The following is a 17,617-nucleotide window of genomic DNA, read 5'->3' on the forward strand; positions in this document are numbered from 1 at the left end:
GTCCTTGTGCTTCCAAGGTAGGGGCTTATGCCTCTGAGCTATCTCTCCAATCCCTAGAAAACAATCTTTTTTTTTTTTTTTTGGTAGCAGGGATAGAACTCAGGACCTTGTCCTTGCTAGGCAGGCACTTAAACCCCTGAGCTATCTCCCCAGCCCCCCAATTCAGTCTTGCTCTAGGATGAATGACCATCATCAAGAAATCAAGTAATTACAAATGCAGGCAAAGCTGCAGGGAAAAGGAAACCCCTCTACATTGTACAACCAAAGTACAGCTATGCAAATCAGTATGGTGGTTCCTCAAAAAATTAAAACTAAAAATTCCACTTTACCCAGCTACTCCTCTTTCCAAAACAGTTAAACACAGCCTATGAGAGTGACATATAGTACACATGTTTGTGTACTATAATTCACAATAGCTCAATCTTGGAAGTGGGCTATACACCCCTCAGCAGATGAATGGATAAAGAAAATGTGGCATTTACACACAATAGAGTACTACTCTGCCATAATGAGAAACTTGAGTCATTTGTAAGGAAAACAGATAGAGCTTGAGACTATAACGTCATGAGAAATCAATCAGGCTCACAAGCTTACATATAGCAAGGTTTTTCTCATACGAGAAACCCAAAATACAAATAAAAAGCAAAGTAAAGGAAGGATATAAGACGCAGTGAGATGGATCTTTTTCAGATGTGAAGTGGACTAAGAGAATGGGTGAAAAGGTGTTGGGGAAGAAAAACTGATTGGGATGAGGTACATTTGTGTCTCAGCTCCAAACACAGAATACAATCATTAAGTACAGCAAATGTAGACTAATACAAATAAAAAACAAAAAAATTCTAGTTTTGAAATTAGCAAAAAAAAATTGTTTCAGACTTAGGCCACTCAGGACCTCATGAAGAAGCAACCAGACATGACCTAAATAAAAATATTCATTAAGGTTTTGGTCGTACCTCCATGGAACCCCACATAGGATGCTCCGCTTCCCACCCGGGACAGCTTAGTGATGAAATAGACAAAGATATAGCTGTTCCTTCCTTGTGTTTTACTGACCTCATTGAGAGCAGAATACCTATTAAAAAAGATAAACAAGAAGCAGAACAAGTAAGCAAATGAACCTTGGGAAAGTTGGGCAAATCTTACGCATGTCTTAGGAGCTCTGCTTTTAGAAGCGCTCAGTCAATTTTACCTCCTCACTTCCCTTATGAAAGACTGCCATTCTCGTTCACTGGGCTCACTCCACACAATTTCCTGTGCCCTCTGCTTGGGAGGAGCCTTTCTCCACTGATCTCACCCTCCGGGGCTGCCCTGCTGGGATAAGGGGTGAGGCTCGCTGGCCTCCCTACTTGTGGAGAGTTCTGAGTTCTGGGTGATGTCACTCATAGGACCCAAGCCCAAGCCAGTTTCCCAGTAGCATGTGACTCATCCCTGAAATGCTCATGGCTTCCGATGCTTCAAGAGGCAAAGGAATCATTCCCAGTTGGACACACAGGAATGAGAGAATACCATCTAAAAGCACCAGATTATGTCTGCACAAGGCCATAGTAATGTCTGAGACATACAAAAAGAAGTATTTATACACTGTTACTGCCCTTGAACTTGTAATACATCCTGATTCTGTAATTCAAAATTATGAACAGGGCTGGTGAGATGGCTCAGTGGTCTAAAGCACCTACTTAGAACAAGCTTAGCAAAGCACAGGGACCTCGGTTCATTCCCCCAGCACCACATGCCAGCCAGCCCCGCCCACTGGTGGGCTGAGCTGTCCCCCCCCACAAATAAATAAATAAAATTAAAAAAAAAACACAAAATTATGAACAGCTGGGCATGGTGGTATACACCTATAATCCCAGAACTCAAGAGGCTGAGGTAAGAGGATAACTGTGAGTTTGAGGCCAGCTTGGGACACACAGGGAGTTCAAGGCCAGCCTGCACTACATATTGAGATCTTTCCTCAAAAAAAAAACTAAACCAAAACAAAATGGGCCAGCAATATAGCCCAGTGGCACAGCGCCTGCCTGGCAAGCACAACGTCCTGAGTTTGATTCCTGGTACAAAACAAAACAAACAAAACTCCCCTCTCACAATCAAACAAAATGACTATAAATGTATGCTTTAAGAATATTCAGGGGTTGGGCCGGGGAGATGGCTCAGTAGTATAAGTGCTTGCCTGGCAAGCACAAGGGCCTGAGTTCAATCCCCAGTTCCGCAAAAAAAAAAAAAAGAATATTCAGGGGCCAGGGAGATGGCTCAGTAGAATAAGTGCTTCCCTGGCAAGCACAAGGGCCTGAGTTCAATTCCTAGTTCTTCCAAAAAAAAAAAAAAAAAAAATCATACCAAGAATAGTCATGCATATTCAGTTGTCAAAACTTTTTATATTTTATTTATTTAAAAATGTTTAATGTATTTGGTACAGGGTCTCACTATGCAGCTTAGACTGATAGTGATCCTTCTGATTTCAGCCTCTTCAGCACTGGGATTACTGGCATGCCCCACAGGCCTGGGGGTGGGGCCGGTGCAACATGTAGTGCTGGGGATTGAACCTGAGTCCCTGTGTTTGCCTAAGCAGGCACTTAGTCTGCTGAGCTATTTTGCTGGCGCAACACCTTTTATATTTCAGTTGTTCACCTTTTTGTTTCATCTGTCTTCATTTTCTCTAGTGCACATTTGGGGGAATGAGAAGGAAGAGAAAGTTTCCGGTTTTTTTTTTTTTTTTTGTATTTTAGGGCAGGGCCTACAGGGTGTTCAGGGTCTCACTACAAGATCGGACTCATAGTGATCTGCCTGTTAACAGTCTCCCAAAAGCTGGTTATTACAGGCGCACGCCACCACGCCCAGTCTCAATTACCATCTCAGTGTGCCCCAGGGGCGGGGCTGGCACAGCAGGCCTTGGAATTGAACCCCTGGCCCCTGCGCCTGCTTGCAGGTGCTTTAATCTGCTGAGCTATTTGGCTGGCCCTTTATTTTTATTTCTATGCTTAAAATATTGTTTTGGGGGAAGAAACTTTTTAGGCAGTTCTGAATGAATTGTGGATTTCTCACTTTTTTTTTCTTTCGTGGCATATGGTGCCAGGTATCAAACCGTGCTCCCTGCACTTGCCTAAGCTTGCCCAAGCAGGTGCTTTAGACCACTGAGCCATCTCACCAGCCCTCTCACTTTGTTTTCATCTTTTCTTTTCATTTTGTTTCTTTGTTTGGAGACAAGATCTTACCATATAGTTCGGGCTGGCCTTGAACTCTGTGTGTAGCCCAGAACTCATGGTAATCCTCTTGCCTCAGCCTCCTGTGTGCTGGCATTTTAAGTGTACACCACTGCATCTGGCTTTCCTAGGTAGTTTCTGAAAAGAACACTGAAAACTTACTTAGCAGAGGCAATGAGCTGGGCACTGTAGGCGCCACTGTCAAAGTCGGTCTGAATGATAAGGATTTTACAGGTGGCTGTACTTGCTAAACAGTTTCTGAAAAAAAAAAAAAGTAAGTTATACAAATGATTTCTTTGTCCCTAAATATGGATAACAAAAATTCTCCAAAGGGCACGGGCTGTGCAGAAAACAGCGCTCAGCTGGGATTTCCTCCAGGAGGCAAGCAGGCCATTGACTGCAGAGGGAAATGGCAAGCACACGCGTCCTCAGACAGAAGGACAAGGCTGTGGAGAGGCCCCTGATGACACAACCTAAGGGGACAGGGGAAGCCTGAACATCCAGCCTTGCAGAGTAATGAGACTTCACATGGTGGGATGGGGGATGGGGGATGGGGCTGGAGCAGTGGGGGCCTCACCTGACTGCTCTGAGGAAAGAGTGCTCCGTGTCAAAATGTTGCAGTGACAGGACGGTGGGCTTCGAGGCCAGGCCCTCCACCTCCGACGCTAAGATTTCACAGTCATGACTAGTCAGCAGCCTGGAGAAAGTGGTGATCTGCAAAGAGAGGCACACACACTGTTCACCAGGACGCAAGGGATGGGGTACCCTGTCTCCAAGGGCTGCCGCCTTGAGCAGTGAAGACCCAGAGAAGAAACCACAGCCCAAAGAGCTGGGCCTGGAACACAAGCAGGGCCGAGGTAAGCAGGGTGAGTGGGACCTCTTGGGTCAGATGGTATCAGCAAGAAGAATGTTTGCTTTGGCCCCTGCCTCAGATTCTCCTGCTGCCACAGCTTGCTGTAATGCCTCAGTCTTTACAAATGCCTCAGTCTTCCTGTGTGTCGCGCTCTCAGGTGGAGTTAACCTTGGCTGCCTCTTCTCCCACTCAGCAGCTAGAGATTTTCCTCTACTACAGATGGTGACTGCATCCTACAGGACCAACTCCGATGTTCTTCAAGGCATGTTACACCTCTGCTCTGAGTTCCTCCTCTCTGGGTCAAGGAGCTGCCAGTTCTTAGATCTAACTACACAACAAGATATCCATCTCAGATGGACCTTAGTGTTAGCTCCCCAAACAGCTCAGGAAGAATCTTAAGCCATTTCCAGACTCCTCTACTACCCACCACCTCTCTAAGAACTAACAGCTCAGCCATCTGCACCCTAACCATGCCCTGTCCCCTTTCCCCTCCTCTGCCTTTCCTTCTTATCTTTTTTTTAAAAACTTTTAAATATTCATTTTAAAAATATTTATTTATTGATTTATTTTGTGTGTGTGTGTGGCCAGCTCAGCCCACCAGGGGGTGGGGCTGGCTGGCATGTGGTGCTGGGGGATTGAACCGCGGCCCCTGTGTTTTGCTTAGCTTAGCTTGTTCTAAGTAGGTGTTTTAGACCACTGAGCCATCTCACCAGCCCTCTTATCTTCTTTTTTACTGGTTATTGAACCCAGCATCTTCACAATGAGCTAAGTCATTAGCCCCTTTATTTTAATCTACAAACAGGGTCTAAGTTACTAAGTTACTCACGTTAGGTTCACACTTAAAAGCTTTCTGCCTCAGCCTCCCCAGAGTGCTGGGATTGTAGGTGTGTGCCACCATGCTTGGCTCTTATCCATTTTTGATTCCATCTCTATTCTACTTTCATTGCCCTGGTCCAACAGCTTCCTGACAGCTACCTTTCCTGTAACAGCATTCTTTCACTGCTTTCCTATCATCCAAGCAATGGGGTGCGACGAGACCCACACTGCTCCATTCAGAAAAGACCCCGCCCATCGGGGCCACTGTTAAGGCCCTGTGATAACCTCATCTCTTGACCCCGCGCTCACATCCTGGAACTTGCAGCTCCATCAGCGGCCCTTCCTGGGATCTGGCAGGATCTCACACTTCAATCTCTTTGCCCCCAGAGGGCCTGCTCAGCCAGTTCCAGGGGACTCTTTTAGGGAGAACTACGTCTGACTTCATCTCTTGCCACCTCCTTACATTGTGTTTATCCCACGAAACCGCAGTGCTGTGTGTCCCACACTGTACCTATACTGACTGTGGCCCACAGAGAATTATGCCAATTCATTTTGCACATGCCTTTCACTACTGTCAGCACAGAGATCTGCTAAGGATCCTGGTTAAATCGAACTCACTCTCATGTCATGCAGAAAGGAGCCCTACATCCACACCTCCCATGAATATCCCTGAGCACAGATATGAACAGAATGTGAATTCCTGGCCCTCAAGATTGAACTCCTGAATGACAGAGCCTTGGGTACAGCTAGGGGAAGATGGTCACCTCAGTAAAGATGGCATGGCGTTCCAGGCCCTCAATGTGCAGGTGAGCCTGCAGGAAATCTGCAAAGGAATTGTGTTCCTGCTTGTAGTAGTACTCCTGTGACAGCTCCTTTGCGGCAAATGAGCCCAGGCTGGAGGTGTTCAGGCGCACCACGGCGTCAGGTGTGGCACAATCCAACAGGATCAGCTTGGCCTCTTCCAGCACCTTGTGGTCCAGCTCCTTGTGGTCTAGCTCCTCCATCTCAAGCCTGGAACCCTGCTTCTCTGTAGCCTGCAGCACCACAGAAGCACAGGCATCCGAGTGGTAGCCAATGAAGACATCCACAGGGCTGTAACTATGCCCAGCAAGGAACTGGTCTGCTTTCACATCTGCGAACTTCTGTGCCCAATCTGTGAGCTGGTGCACAATCTTCTTCTGCCAGGGCTCTAGCACAGTATGGATGTCTAGGAAATGCTTCTCCAACCGGTTGATAAGGGGCACAGGGAACTGTTGGTACACAACGTCCTTCTCCTCAATGACGATCAGGCGGAAAGCTGGGTGGACCCGACACTTGACACGGTGGGTGCCTAGGCCGAGGTCCACATACTTCTGGCCCCCGAGGTAGACGTAGTATTGGTTGAGTGCATCGTACAGGCTCTCATAGAGGTTCTGTAGGTTTAGCAGCACCACCATCTTGCCTGTCTCCATGCAGATCTTCACTCGGTTGATGTTGCGGCAGATCTGCATGTATTCTTGGTCCTGGCGAAAGCTGGAACCAAAAATGATCTCTGGCTGCTGGTCCTCACCAAAGAAGGTCTGCTGCAGGATCTGCAGGGCCACATAGTTCTTGGTCAGCACGAGTAAGTAGCGGGTCTCAGTGTCATCCAGTTCTGTGCCTAAGGCCCTCTGCAGACCTCCATAAATGTTCTGCTTGATCAGCTCAATGGTGTTGACCTCCTCCGTCCACTTGGCTTCAGGCAAACTGGTTGTGAAAATGTCCAAGGCCTGGATGTCATCTTTGCCACTGAAGTTCCGAAGGACAGCCTGTGCAATATTCTGTGGGGAAGGCTTCTTATTAGATGCCTTAGCCATGGCATAAACCATCTTGATGAGGCTGTAGTAATCACGAAGCCCAAAAAACTCCTTATCCTGTTTCTTGCACACCACTTCGTATGCTCTGGCAAAGGGGCCGAAGTACCCTTGGATTTTGTCCAAAAGCAGGTTGTCAGAAGAGCAGATCCCCTTGGCACTATCTATGAGCTCTTTCTCATTGGGACTGCCACGTGACACAAAAATGCCCCGGTTCATCTTGGCAGGGTCCAGGGCCCAATTGGAAATGCCTATGAAGCCAACTTTTTTGTGGGGCGCAGGGTCATCTTCAATGCAGCCATCTTCCAGCAGGGGGTGTAGTGTCTTCAGGGGCATTTTGGGGGAGTCTTCAGCCAGTCCGACCTCATCTAGCACTACTACAGAGACATACTGCCGTAGGTCCTTACCCTGCTGGAAGCGGGCACACTGCCTGAAGGTACCAATGATACCTTGGGGGGTAGAGTGTGGGCTGCACTGGAAGGACACCAGGTGGACTTGCTTTAGGGCACGGAAGAGACTGGAATGTGCAGCCTGGCCTTGCATGGCATCTGCCACTATGGTCTTTGCAAGAGACTTGGAGCTGCCTGGCTTCCCCACCAGGAAGAGGGGGATCTTCAGCTCAATGCAGATGATCATCATGAAGACATTCTCCTTCAAAGCCAAGTTCTTGGCAATGGTTTTCCTGAGGGGTACACCACTTAGAAAGAGATCCTGGGCCTGAGTGATCTCATCCAGGACAACCTTGCTGTCCTTGTATGGCTCTGGCAGGAATTTGCAGATGGCCCTCCGGTATGGTTCTTTCCTTTCTAAGGAGGCATGGTAACAGACCCCAATGGCCAGTACCAGGGACCAGAGGACAGGATCTCTCTTGAAGTTATTTTTGCTAGCATTGGATTTGGAGAGAAAGGTGTTGAGATGTTCCAAGAGCATATTGCTGTGCTTGTGGAACCACTGGAAGACTCTCACACAGCGCTCCACATCCCGGAGGCTGACAAAACTGCACTCATTCTCTCTCTGCCTCATGAAGCCCTGGGAGGCGGACAGCACGTCTGTGATCATGCGAATCTCACTGTCATCTATCTGCATGGAGTCCGCCAGTCTCCAGACAATTTGCTGGATATACAGCCTCTCAGCAGTGTTATTCAGTTGCCCAAAGTCCCACACCAGAGGAATCAAGCTTGGTGGCAGAGCGTGGACGCGATACACCAGCTGCCTCAGGGGGATGGAGCCCAGCTTCTCTGCTGTCTCCTCAGCGCTGACCCGGTATCCCAAACCAGCTGACTCTAGGCGGCAGATCATCTCCTGTGAGTGTTTCCGGTAAGGATTGCAGGCAGCTATGATGTGCAAGCCCGAGTTGTCCTCCAGTGGACAGCCATTCACTGTCCCATCACACAGAACTTCTTTGATACAACTTATGGCTTCTGTTGTGTTGGCTTCATCAAAGAACAAGATGGTGTCCAACCAGTATTGGTACTTATTGATGAAGGCAATGTCCTCAGCCTCCTTGACACTGGAGTAGACCATGCTGGGCGTCGTTCCTCCGTGGACCTTGACCAGTTTCATGGTGTTGGTGTTGGCACCAGCACGCCGCAGGTCACTGAGGAACTTAATGAGTCTGGTTTTCCCACAGCCAGTTTCTCCCATGATAACAACTGGGATCCCACACCGAAATCGCATTTCAATGGCTAGGATCTTAAGCATGTTGTCTGTTGTAAGCTCATAGGTTTCATCAGGGTCAATGGCCCACTGGATCCCTATTGCCTGACAAAGCCTTTCAAGTTTCTCATGTCTGGGCAGACTATCAAAGTCAATGTTGAAAGGCACCCTCTGCAGCAACAGCCCCCTGTACAGCTCTGTGGTCATGACATTTCTCTTGATTACTTTCCCATTCAAGTGATTGATGGCATCAATGCTGCCATTGCTATTGGGCTGGAGGTAGAAGCCAATGAATGTCATGGTCACCCGGTCACCATTGAAAAAAATATATGGATGGGGTTCTGATTCCCACCTCTTTCGGAGAGAGAAGGGGGCTAGGTCTTCTTCTTCAACCCCATCCAAGGGGACCATGTAATTCCCTGGGCTTTGGTCAGAGGTGTGCAGTGTTGGTGTGGCAAAGTCTCTCGCCATGCAGACCATGAAGGTTACTACAAAGTTCTTGAAGCCCCTCAGTGTGTCCCCAACAAACTCTGCATTGCAGAAGATAGAGGCCTCACAGTCTCTGAGCTGACAGTTTAAGAAGCGAGCAAAGTTCTGAAGTTCTGACCAAGATGGGTTCACCACCCCACAGTAAATCAGGAGGTGCTGGACACATTCTTCTGGAGTGCCTTCCACAGAGCCTTCTTGGTATTTAAATGTGTCTAGGTCTTCGTTTTGGTGGAATCGTCTTAAATATTGGTAAGGTCTCTGGAAAGTCTCACTACAGAACTCTATCTTGTCCATTCTGGGCTCTCCGTTGCTTCCTCTGGGAGTCAGTTCCATGTCTATCACTTCTTTAGGAGGTCTACAGGTGACTTTGGGGAAGATGTCAAGAAAACTGTACTGGGGGGCATGTGCACGCTGCAGAGGAGAGACAAAAATAAAATGGTTAGGACTACCTTTGTGTTCTAACTTTCTACATGGCCTACACTGTTGGACTTTTATGAAAAAAATTTACATGAGTATGCATGGTTTCCAAGAGCCTCTCTTTCACAAGGCATCACGGAACCTGAATTCTGGTAGCTGCATCCTTAACCAGGAAATCATTTTCTAACCCAACTTTCTGAAACCCAGTTTCTCACTGCGTATGTGTGAGTGCGGTTATATGGAGACACAAAATCCTCTTTAACTAAAGTTTCAACAGGGAATGTCTCCTTGCCATCTTAACCTGCAATGAAGGGTAGAATGACTCTACAGATGAACTTCCCTGCTTGGAGAACACAGCTGGGGTTTAACCTAAACATACAGTGCTAATCCCTAGTGGAACAAGACTCATTTAGGGGTCTGTTAATTCTTACAAGAGTATTCTTATTCCAGTCCTTGAAAAAATTGATAGTTTTTTCCCCCTTACTAACATAGTACCATCTCAGTTGCTTCCCTATAGCAAAAGTTGAGGGACTACAAAATCCTATCACCTGAACCCTGAAGGATGCAGAACTGAAGTTTCCCAAAACCTGTAGCAAGGTTCTACAATACACACCGGGTGTGAAGGCCTGTTTAGCATTGCCGACTTTCCTTCCAGGATTTCAACAATATATAAATGGCGTGGGTTCCGAAGCCACATTTTTCCATTTATATCCATGAGGTATTGCAAAACGAGGAGTTTGAAAAGAAAGACCCAAATTCCAGTCTGTACCTAAAGACGGAGATACAAGGGTTTGTAAACACACAAGCTGATGGACCATTCTTCTGGTCCTAAGTTGTCCTTTGAGGCTATGACAATGGTCCCAGATACACAGAAGGTGGGTAGGAGGTGGGAACGATGTCTTTCTTGACACACTAGGGAACTTACGGAAGCAGTCACATCTAAGTGGAAAATCATAGGCTTCTTCTTGTATCGTGCATCCAAGAAGGGTAGGAGGGAGCCTAGGACTTGGTTCTCATCCACCCGAGGGTCAGTCAGCCGAATAACTTTCAAAGATCCCTTGTTACCACTGGACTTCTCTTCCAGTTTGCCACACAGTCTCTTCACGTAGAGAGACTTTCCTATGATGTTAAAATATGTAAGTCAGATCCTAAGATGATGGGCCAAGAATCCACACAGATCTATTAAAAGTTACTTCTCATTGTGTAAAATTCAAACCTGATGCAACTCGACATCAGTGCATAGGTGCATGGAGCCCCCAAATCTCCTGGCTACGCCCCACCTGTTACCTTCACCTTTTTCCTGCTACTGACTATAGCCTATGTGCAGTGAAGGCAAGAGGAAAGGTGCTCCATGGGGAGGGGGAAGGATAAAAGCAACAGAATGAAGTCACCCTTCCCTTCCATGGAAATACAGGAAGGAGAGCGAGGGGCACCTGAGTTGGCTTGAGATAGAGTATCACACCTGCTCTGCTCACAAGCAGCATCGATACCAAAGAGGCCAATGCAGTTAATGAGAGGAAAGCAAACTGCAGAGAACACTACTTGGCAGAGGGAGTTCCTGGGAACTGTTGCATTTACAACCCAAGAAAAGAATGCTGTGTTCTAATTAGGATAGGTAACAGGAGGTCAGACCTTCTGGAGATGCAGAAGGGCTTTATCTGAGCCACTCACAGCCAGAGAGGGCAGGACCACTTGGCAACCCCCACCTCCAGACAGGGGTCCCCCCCACTCATTACCAACACCCGCTCTCTCGGAGGTCACGATTCCAACACACATCCGGTCTCTGAACACTGAAGCTGCTGATGGGATCTGTTTTGGGACCTTGTAGTGGTGCTTAAGGTAGGCCTGGATGCCCAGGATGGACTCCTGTGGGGTGAAGAGGGTTTTGTGCTGGCTGAATGCTGAGGGGAGGCAGCAGTGCTCCCGGGCTGCATCACAGATTACTACCAGCTGGTAGTCCTCGCGGTGGTGCTGTGTGCACAGGTTGTGGAAAAGTACCTCCACCTGGGAGGCCACCTCATAGTTCAGCTGGTCGGCAAACAGCAGGCTGTAGATCTTGTGCCCCTGAGCACCTGGGGTGAGGCAGCGGCGTAGGAGCAGTGCCACCTCCTCAAATGTGGTCTCTGGGGTACACAGTAGCACCTCATCAAAGGAGGGCAGGGGTTTGTCCGGAGCCTGCATGTAGATGGCTAGGGCAGCAAGCAGCACCTCAGAGTGGCCACACAAGACCAGGTTGGGCTGGCCCATGCGCAGGCCATTTGGGAGAGGCCGCTCCACTGGGGACCCAGCCATGTGAGCCAGCTGAGCCAGACAGAGACCAAGGGCATCCAGGTCAAGACAGGCAGGCAGGAAGGCACTCGGGCACACCAGGGACTGCTCCATGATGAACTGTAGCTTGGTCTCCAGGCTGACCTTAGAGTTCAGCTGCCGTGATAATTCTGTCCCCATGGGATTCACACTGTATAAGGAAGGCGTGCCATCACACCTTCCAGTGGCCCTTAGGATGTCATCTAGGGTACAGTTACTTTTGATGAAGGATAGCATGGTCAGGGCAGCTTCGCTGGGGTAGCGCTTTTGGAGCTCAGTGCTCAGGTAGACCAGCTGTTCAGCAGTGTAGAAGTTGAGGTAAAAGTGCTCGGCACGTTTCTCCTTCACAAAGCTCTTCCACTGGTCCAGAAAATGCTCCATCTGCCTGCAGAGGGCTTCCAGGCACACGATGACATCCCCTTCCTCTGACAGCTGTTTCAACAGTGCCAAGCCGAAGTCCAGGCGGATGGATTTACCTTTCCCGGGGGAGCAATAGACCTCAGCCGTCCAGGCCCTGAAGAGCATGTTGCCAGCAGTGTACAGGTTGAGGAAAGCCTGCAGGAGACGCTGCATGCCAGAGAACACCTGGGGAGCAGAGGCCATGAGGAGACAATGGGCAGCAATGAGTCTAGACACACACAGGATTACGGTTCAGGGGACTTGGGCTCACTTATATCCACTGGCTTACATAGCATTTATAAATGGGTTCTTCCTTCCCCATCACCATGGTCAGCTTAGTAGGAGGGTCCCTTTCTTAAGGAAGCATGAAGGTGAAAGATAATGAATGCCAAATGCATTAAAGAGCTTAAATGAGCTTTAAGGACAGACCCCACCAGAGAAGGGTGAGACTCACATCAGCCAACACTCCTGTGCCTGTATGGATCCTTCAGCACCAGAATCAGCACATGTTCGGATTTTTGCCAATTTGCAAAGTAGTGAAGCAACTTATAATTCTTTGTAAGAACTATCCCCCCCGCCGTCCCGCCAGGGCCTGGGAGATAGCTCAGCAGTGTAAGTGCCTGCCTGGCAAGCACAAGGTCCCAAGTTTGAGCCCCACTACTGGAAGAACTACCCACTGGGGTTACTTTTTTTCTAACACAGTACATTAATGACTGGCACATCTATTCAGGTAGTCTCAAGAAGGAAATGCTTTTCCCAAAGTTGACCTGGTCTAAGCCCTCTCTCTGGAGCTAATACTTGGGGCTATAAGCACCCATAGATCCACCATGAGCCAAGTCATTCCGTCCAGCAGATGCCAACTTGAACTTTCTCAGGCTGCGTGGTGGTGAAAGTGCTCAGCCCAGCCCAGGGTGGTGGTGGTACTTGCTGAGTGCTAGCACAAACTCAAAGCTCACCTCAGAAAACCTCTCCACTTCCTCATTGTTGTGGTCTTTCTTGCCAGACATCAGCATCAGCTTATTCAAAAGCTCCTTCAGCTCCTCCAAAGAGTAACTGCGCACTTCCTCCATGCTGCCAGGGTTCTCAGGGAGAATGAGGTTCAGGACGGCATCCGGGGAAATCTGGGAAGTGGCACGTTTTCAGAGGTCAACTCCTGAAGGCAGAAACCCCTAAACCTGTGGCAGGACAGTAAGCTCCACCCAAACCCACAGTAGATTTTGATATACAAGGAGCTCACCTTCTGGCCACCTGTGGGTGCCTTGAGCACATAGATGCCCTTGCTGTTGATTGCTTTGGCCAGGGTCAGGGATGACAACTCGACGGACCCATGGCTTTCCTTCACTGTTTTCAACCACTCCAAGTTCCTGGCAGAATCTCGCTGTTGGAATAAAAGCAGACAGCATGGGTTAGAGTTCACAAGGCCATCTTCTCTCTCAGTCTCCTCTGCCTCTGCCCTTACCGGGCAGACTCTGCTTGCCCCACTCCAAGGCTGTGGGTGTGGCTACTGGCCTAGAACCATGACTGCATTAGGTGCCACTACTGTCCCTCAGGACCTATATCACTTAGAGAGGCGATCTGCTTATCATTCATATGCCCACCGGTGCCTGGTGTCCCCATGATGTGTGGAGGGCCATTAGATGGCTGGGTAGACACCCACAAATTGTGCTTTTCTGTGAGTCACCATTCTGCTGGACCTTGGGGCACAGTGCTTTCCAAGGGGTGTTAAGAAGTGCTAAGGTTTGAGGCTGGAGAGATAGCTCAGTAGAATAAGTGCTCGCCTGGCAAGCGCAAGGTCCTGAGTTCAATCCCTGGTACCACAAAAACACAAGGCATGTACTTCACCACCTATCCCTTTTCTGACATTGCCAGTCCTGTGGATGACTCACTACTATTATGGACTACTAGACCATATTGGAATATTTTGATGAATTCATGCACCTACAATATTTAAATGACAGTGGAATACCCTTCTCTGACAAAACTAAACAGAAAAAGGGGAAACAAATGAATGACCATTTTGTATCTGTATATTCAAGATAGTTGGGATAGATATACAGCTACATCCTCTTAATTCAATGAGTAAGATTTGTTGTAATAGTGTATGTGGATGGGATGTCATGTCTGCATCTTGTACAATGAATAACCGCTGAGACAACAATGTGCAATGTATTTATTATTGAAACGGTCCTACTGATCGGTTTTGAAACTGTCTCATTGCTATTTGTTTCTCAATAAAATTATTACAAAATAAACAAAAAATAAATAATTTTTTTAAAAAGGAGTGCTAAAGTTTAGTGTGTTTTTTGTTGTTGTTGCTGTTGTTTATTTTTGTTTTTTTCCTGGTACCTGATGAAAACCACAAGAATTAAAGAAAAACTGCAAGAGAGGCTCATGTTTGCAGCCTCAGGCATCAAAGTTGTAAATTACTACTTCTGTCCACCCCCCCCACACACCTTCTTCCAAGCACAAGAAGAACCATCTATCCTGAGGCTACTGTAGGCAACAGTAAGCACCTCTGCTGATCTGGAAGACATGGAGTATAAGATACCTCAGACCCTGCCATGGATATTTGATGATACTTAAAACATTTTTATCTGATCAAAAATTAAAAGTTAATTAACATATCTATGCATGGTGGCACTTACTTGTATCCAGCTTCCTGGCAAACTAAGGCAGGAGGATCACAAGTTTGAGCCCAGCCTAAGCAACTTAGCAAAACCTTGTCTCAAAATTAAAAAAACAAATTTAAAAACAAATTCCTATACCCAAAAGGCAATGCGCCAGGCACCACATTAGGCTTGTGTGCACCTTATCTCCTTCAGTCTACCCAATATCATCACTTAGAAAATGATGCTGGGAATATAGCTCAGGGCAGAGGCCTGGGTTCAGCCCCCAGGAATGGGGAAAAAAATGCCAGTTGTAAAGATACCAAAAAGTAATAGAATCATAGATTAAAACTGCCACTTGAGACAACTACTGGCAATATTGTAATATATTTCCCTAAAGTCTTCTGTGTTCCAGGGTAGAGACTATTGCTGACATGCACTTTTGTTCCTTCCGTTTCTAACCAAAGCCAGAGAAGGCATTCCACTGTGGAAAGAAGACGGTCTCTATGCGCCAACTTGAATGGCTGCCCACATACCTGCTACACAGCTCTGCCACCCTGCACACGGCCACTCCCCCAGGTCCCCTAAGCGCTGCTTTCCTAAACTCCATCTGCCGTGGCACCAGGAACAAGACTCACCAGCTTATCGGGCAGGTTCTCGTCATTGTCTAGAGCCTTCCAGAGCTTTGTCAGATGGCCTATGAACACCTCAAAGTCTGCTGTCTTATCCAGATCATAGAGCAGGCAGGCGTAGCCCTGCACAGCATCATGGAAGCAGGCCACACGGTCCACATCGATGTCGTTCTCCCCCGCTGAGATGGAGGCCAAATCTACAAACACCTTGAGTTCATTGATACCTTAGGCAGACAAGAGAAGAGCTCGGTGTGGCACCACCCCTCGACAAGATGACATTCAGGTTTGGGCATCATTCCTAGTGATGATATCAATGGGCACTAACTGAATGTTCAAGGCTTTACCACTCCCTATGTTCAATAAGGGAGTTGTCCCTGCCTTTCACAATATATGTTGACCACTGATAGACACTCTACACCCAAAAACCAATGTGCCAAGTACCACATTAGCCTTATGTGTACCTTTATCTCCTTTAGTCTACTCAATATCATCACTTGGAAATAAACACAGGTTCAGCTGGTAAATAATATATTGAAAATTAAGTGTGATAAATCAAGATAACACTTCTGGAGCTAACTGATAATCAGGGAATGTGCATGAATGTAGATCCAAGAGTGCACAGCAAAGCAAGCAAAAGCTGGACCCAGTGAGCCTGTGTTGGCAGGAGGAAGCCCACATCCATGTCCCCACTACATACCCGTGCTGCTGTCTGCCCACTTCTCACTGCCTCAACCCAGTCCACCTAACCAAACAGGCTGCCAAGGCCCCGGATGGAAGAGATGCACGTGGGCATATTGAGCATCTCTCCATGGACAAGAATTCTCCTTGCATTTTGTTAAAACCAAACAACACACACACACACATGCACACACACACACACAAAGAAAACACCTAGAAGAAAGAGCTATAGGGGACAGAATTTATATGAGAATGACCCTTCACTCTTTATAGCAAGCATACATAGAGTGGGAAGAGTGGCAACAGGTTTTTACATTAGGAGCAGAGAAGTGTTCTGATGTAAATTCTATCCACAGCCAATGAAGCATGCACTGCTCGTCTACCTAAAGTATTCAGGCAGTCTGGTGTGGTAGTGCACACCTGTAATCCCAGCACTCTGGGAGGCCGAGGCAGGAGAATTCCAAGTTCAAGGCTAGTCTGGACAACTTAGTGAGACCCTGTCTCAAAATAAAATATAAAATTAAGGGCTAAAAATGCAGCTTAGTGCAAAAGCCCTAGCGTCAACCTCTCGTACAAAAAAAACAAAAACAAAAACAAAAAACCCCACCAAAACCAAACAACCCTTCCCAAAGGTAGGCAACATTTTTCTACCTTACACATGGGACTTACATGGGGATGCTGTGTGAACATGTCACAAAGAGCAGGAAGCACACACAGGGAGCCATCGGAGACAATAGTAGCCACAGCAGGCCCAAAGCACTGACCATACCTTCCAGTGCCTCATGGAGCCAGCTGACAAGTTCTGTCTGCAGGCACAGCGCTTCCAGACATTGGCGGCGCGGCTCGCTGATATCTTGTAGCTTCTTCTTGGCCTGGATAAGCTGTGGGCTGATCTGGTCCAGTGTCTCATGGCAAAAGCTCTCGAAGTCATCATTCTACAAGACAAATCTATGCTGGGGGCTGGCAAGGGCGGCTGGAACACAAGTCTGCAGGGGACCACAGCGTAACTATGGGGTTATGGTCCTCCAACTCCAGATGAGCAGTTGCTATGGCAACAGGGGGATCTGGGGGACATGGAGGTCAATGTGAACACAACTGCTGCTCTCGGCTGACTGAAAGTCATTAACCACTGCCCGCACCTGCCATCTTCCTAAGAAGCTGACATGAACGCAGAATCTGTTCCTCACAATCACCCTCCAGGTCCACGCTGCTCTTCTTTTTGCATTATCCATCAAGAAACAGGCCCAGAGCAATGATTTACAGAAGAACATGCTGCTGGGTTCAAGGTGAAGTTTATCATGTTCACACTTTTTTTCTACTACCAGGGCCACATTATGCCTTATAAACACACATCTACCAAGAAAAGATTCAAACCTTAGCTCTCACATTGGCAAAGTATTTGACAGGAGCTAGGAGATACAACTGGACAGCTGAAATAGTATTTATTTCTTTACTTCTTGGGCTTTTCTAATCTAATAAGGACCTATTCTTGGGGGGGGCCTGCCCATTAGCTCGGGTGTTTAAGTGCCTGCTGAAACAAAGCAGTCAGGCTCAGGATGCCATGGTTCGATCCCCTCATCCTCAAGCCAAACCAGACCTGCTCTGAAGGCATCCTGAGTGCCTCCCACCCAGAAAAAAAATCCTTCTGGGGGCTGGAGAGATGGCTCAGTGGTCTAAAGCACCTACTTAGAACAAGCTTGGCAAAGCATCAGGGACCGCGGTTCAATCCCCC

The 17,617-nt window shown here is 47.7% G+C and overlaps 1 protein-coding gene across 1 annotated transcript in view; it reads right to left on the reverse strand.

Moving 5' to 3' along the window:
* Rnf213 (ring finger protein 213) overlaps positions 1–17,617 on the reverse strand; it is a 115,247-nt gene that overhangs the window by 47,497 nt on the left and 50,133 nt on the right. Inside the window, exons 22-32 of the mRNA XM_023699247.1 lie at positions 16,655–16,820; positions 15,214–15,431; positions 13,207–13,347; positions 12,926–13,090; positions 11,000–12,155; positions 10,189–10,382; positions 9,877–10,032; positions 5,634–9,257; positions 3,778–3,914; positions 3,363–3,458; positions 954–1,072 (exon numbers count right to left, since the gene is read on the reverse strand). Coding sequence (XP_023555015.1) covers positions 954–1,072; positions 3,363–3,458; positions 3,778–3,914; positions 5,634–9,257; positions 9,877–10,032; positions 10,189–10,382; positions 11,000–12,155; positions 12,926–13,090; positions 13,207–13,347; positions 15,214–15,431; positions 16,655–16,820 — 6,172 coding nt within the window. The remainder of the gene's footprint in view (positions 1–953; positions 1,073–3,362; positions 3,459–3,777; positions 3,915–5,633; positions 9,258–9,876; positions 10,033–10,188; positions 10,383–10,999; positions 12,156–12,925; positions 13,091–13,206; positions 13,348–15,213; positions 15,432–16,654; positions 16,821–17,617) is intronic.

Source organism: Octodon degus, unplaced genomic scaffold (assembly GCF_000260255.1).
Source record: "Octodon degus isolate 3935 unplaced genomic scaffold, OctDeg1.0 scaffold00112, whole genome shotgun sequence".
In the NCBI taxonomy this organism is placed as follows: Eukaryota; Metazoa; Chordata; class Mammalia; order Rodentia; family Octodontidae; genus Octodon; species Octodon degus.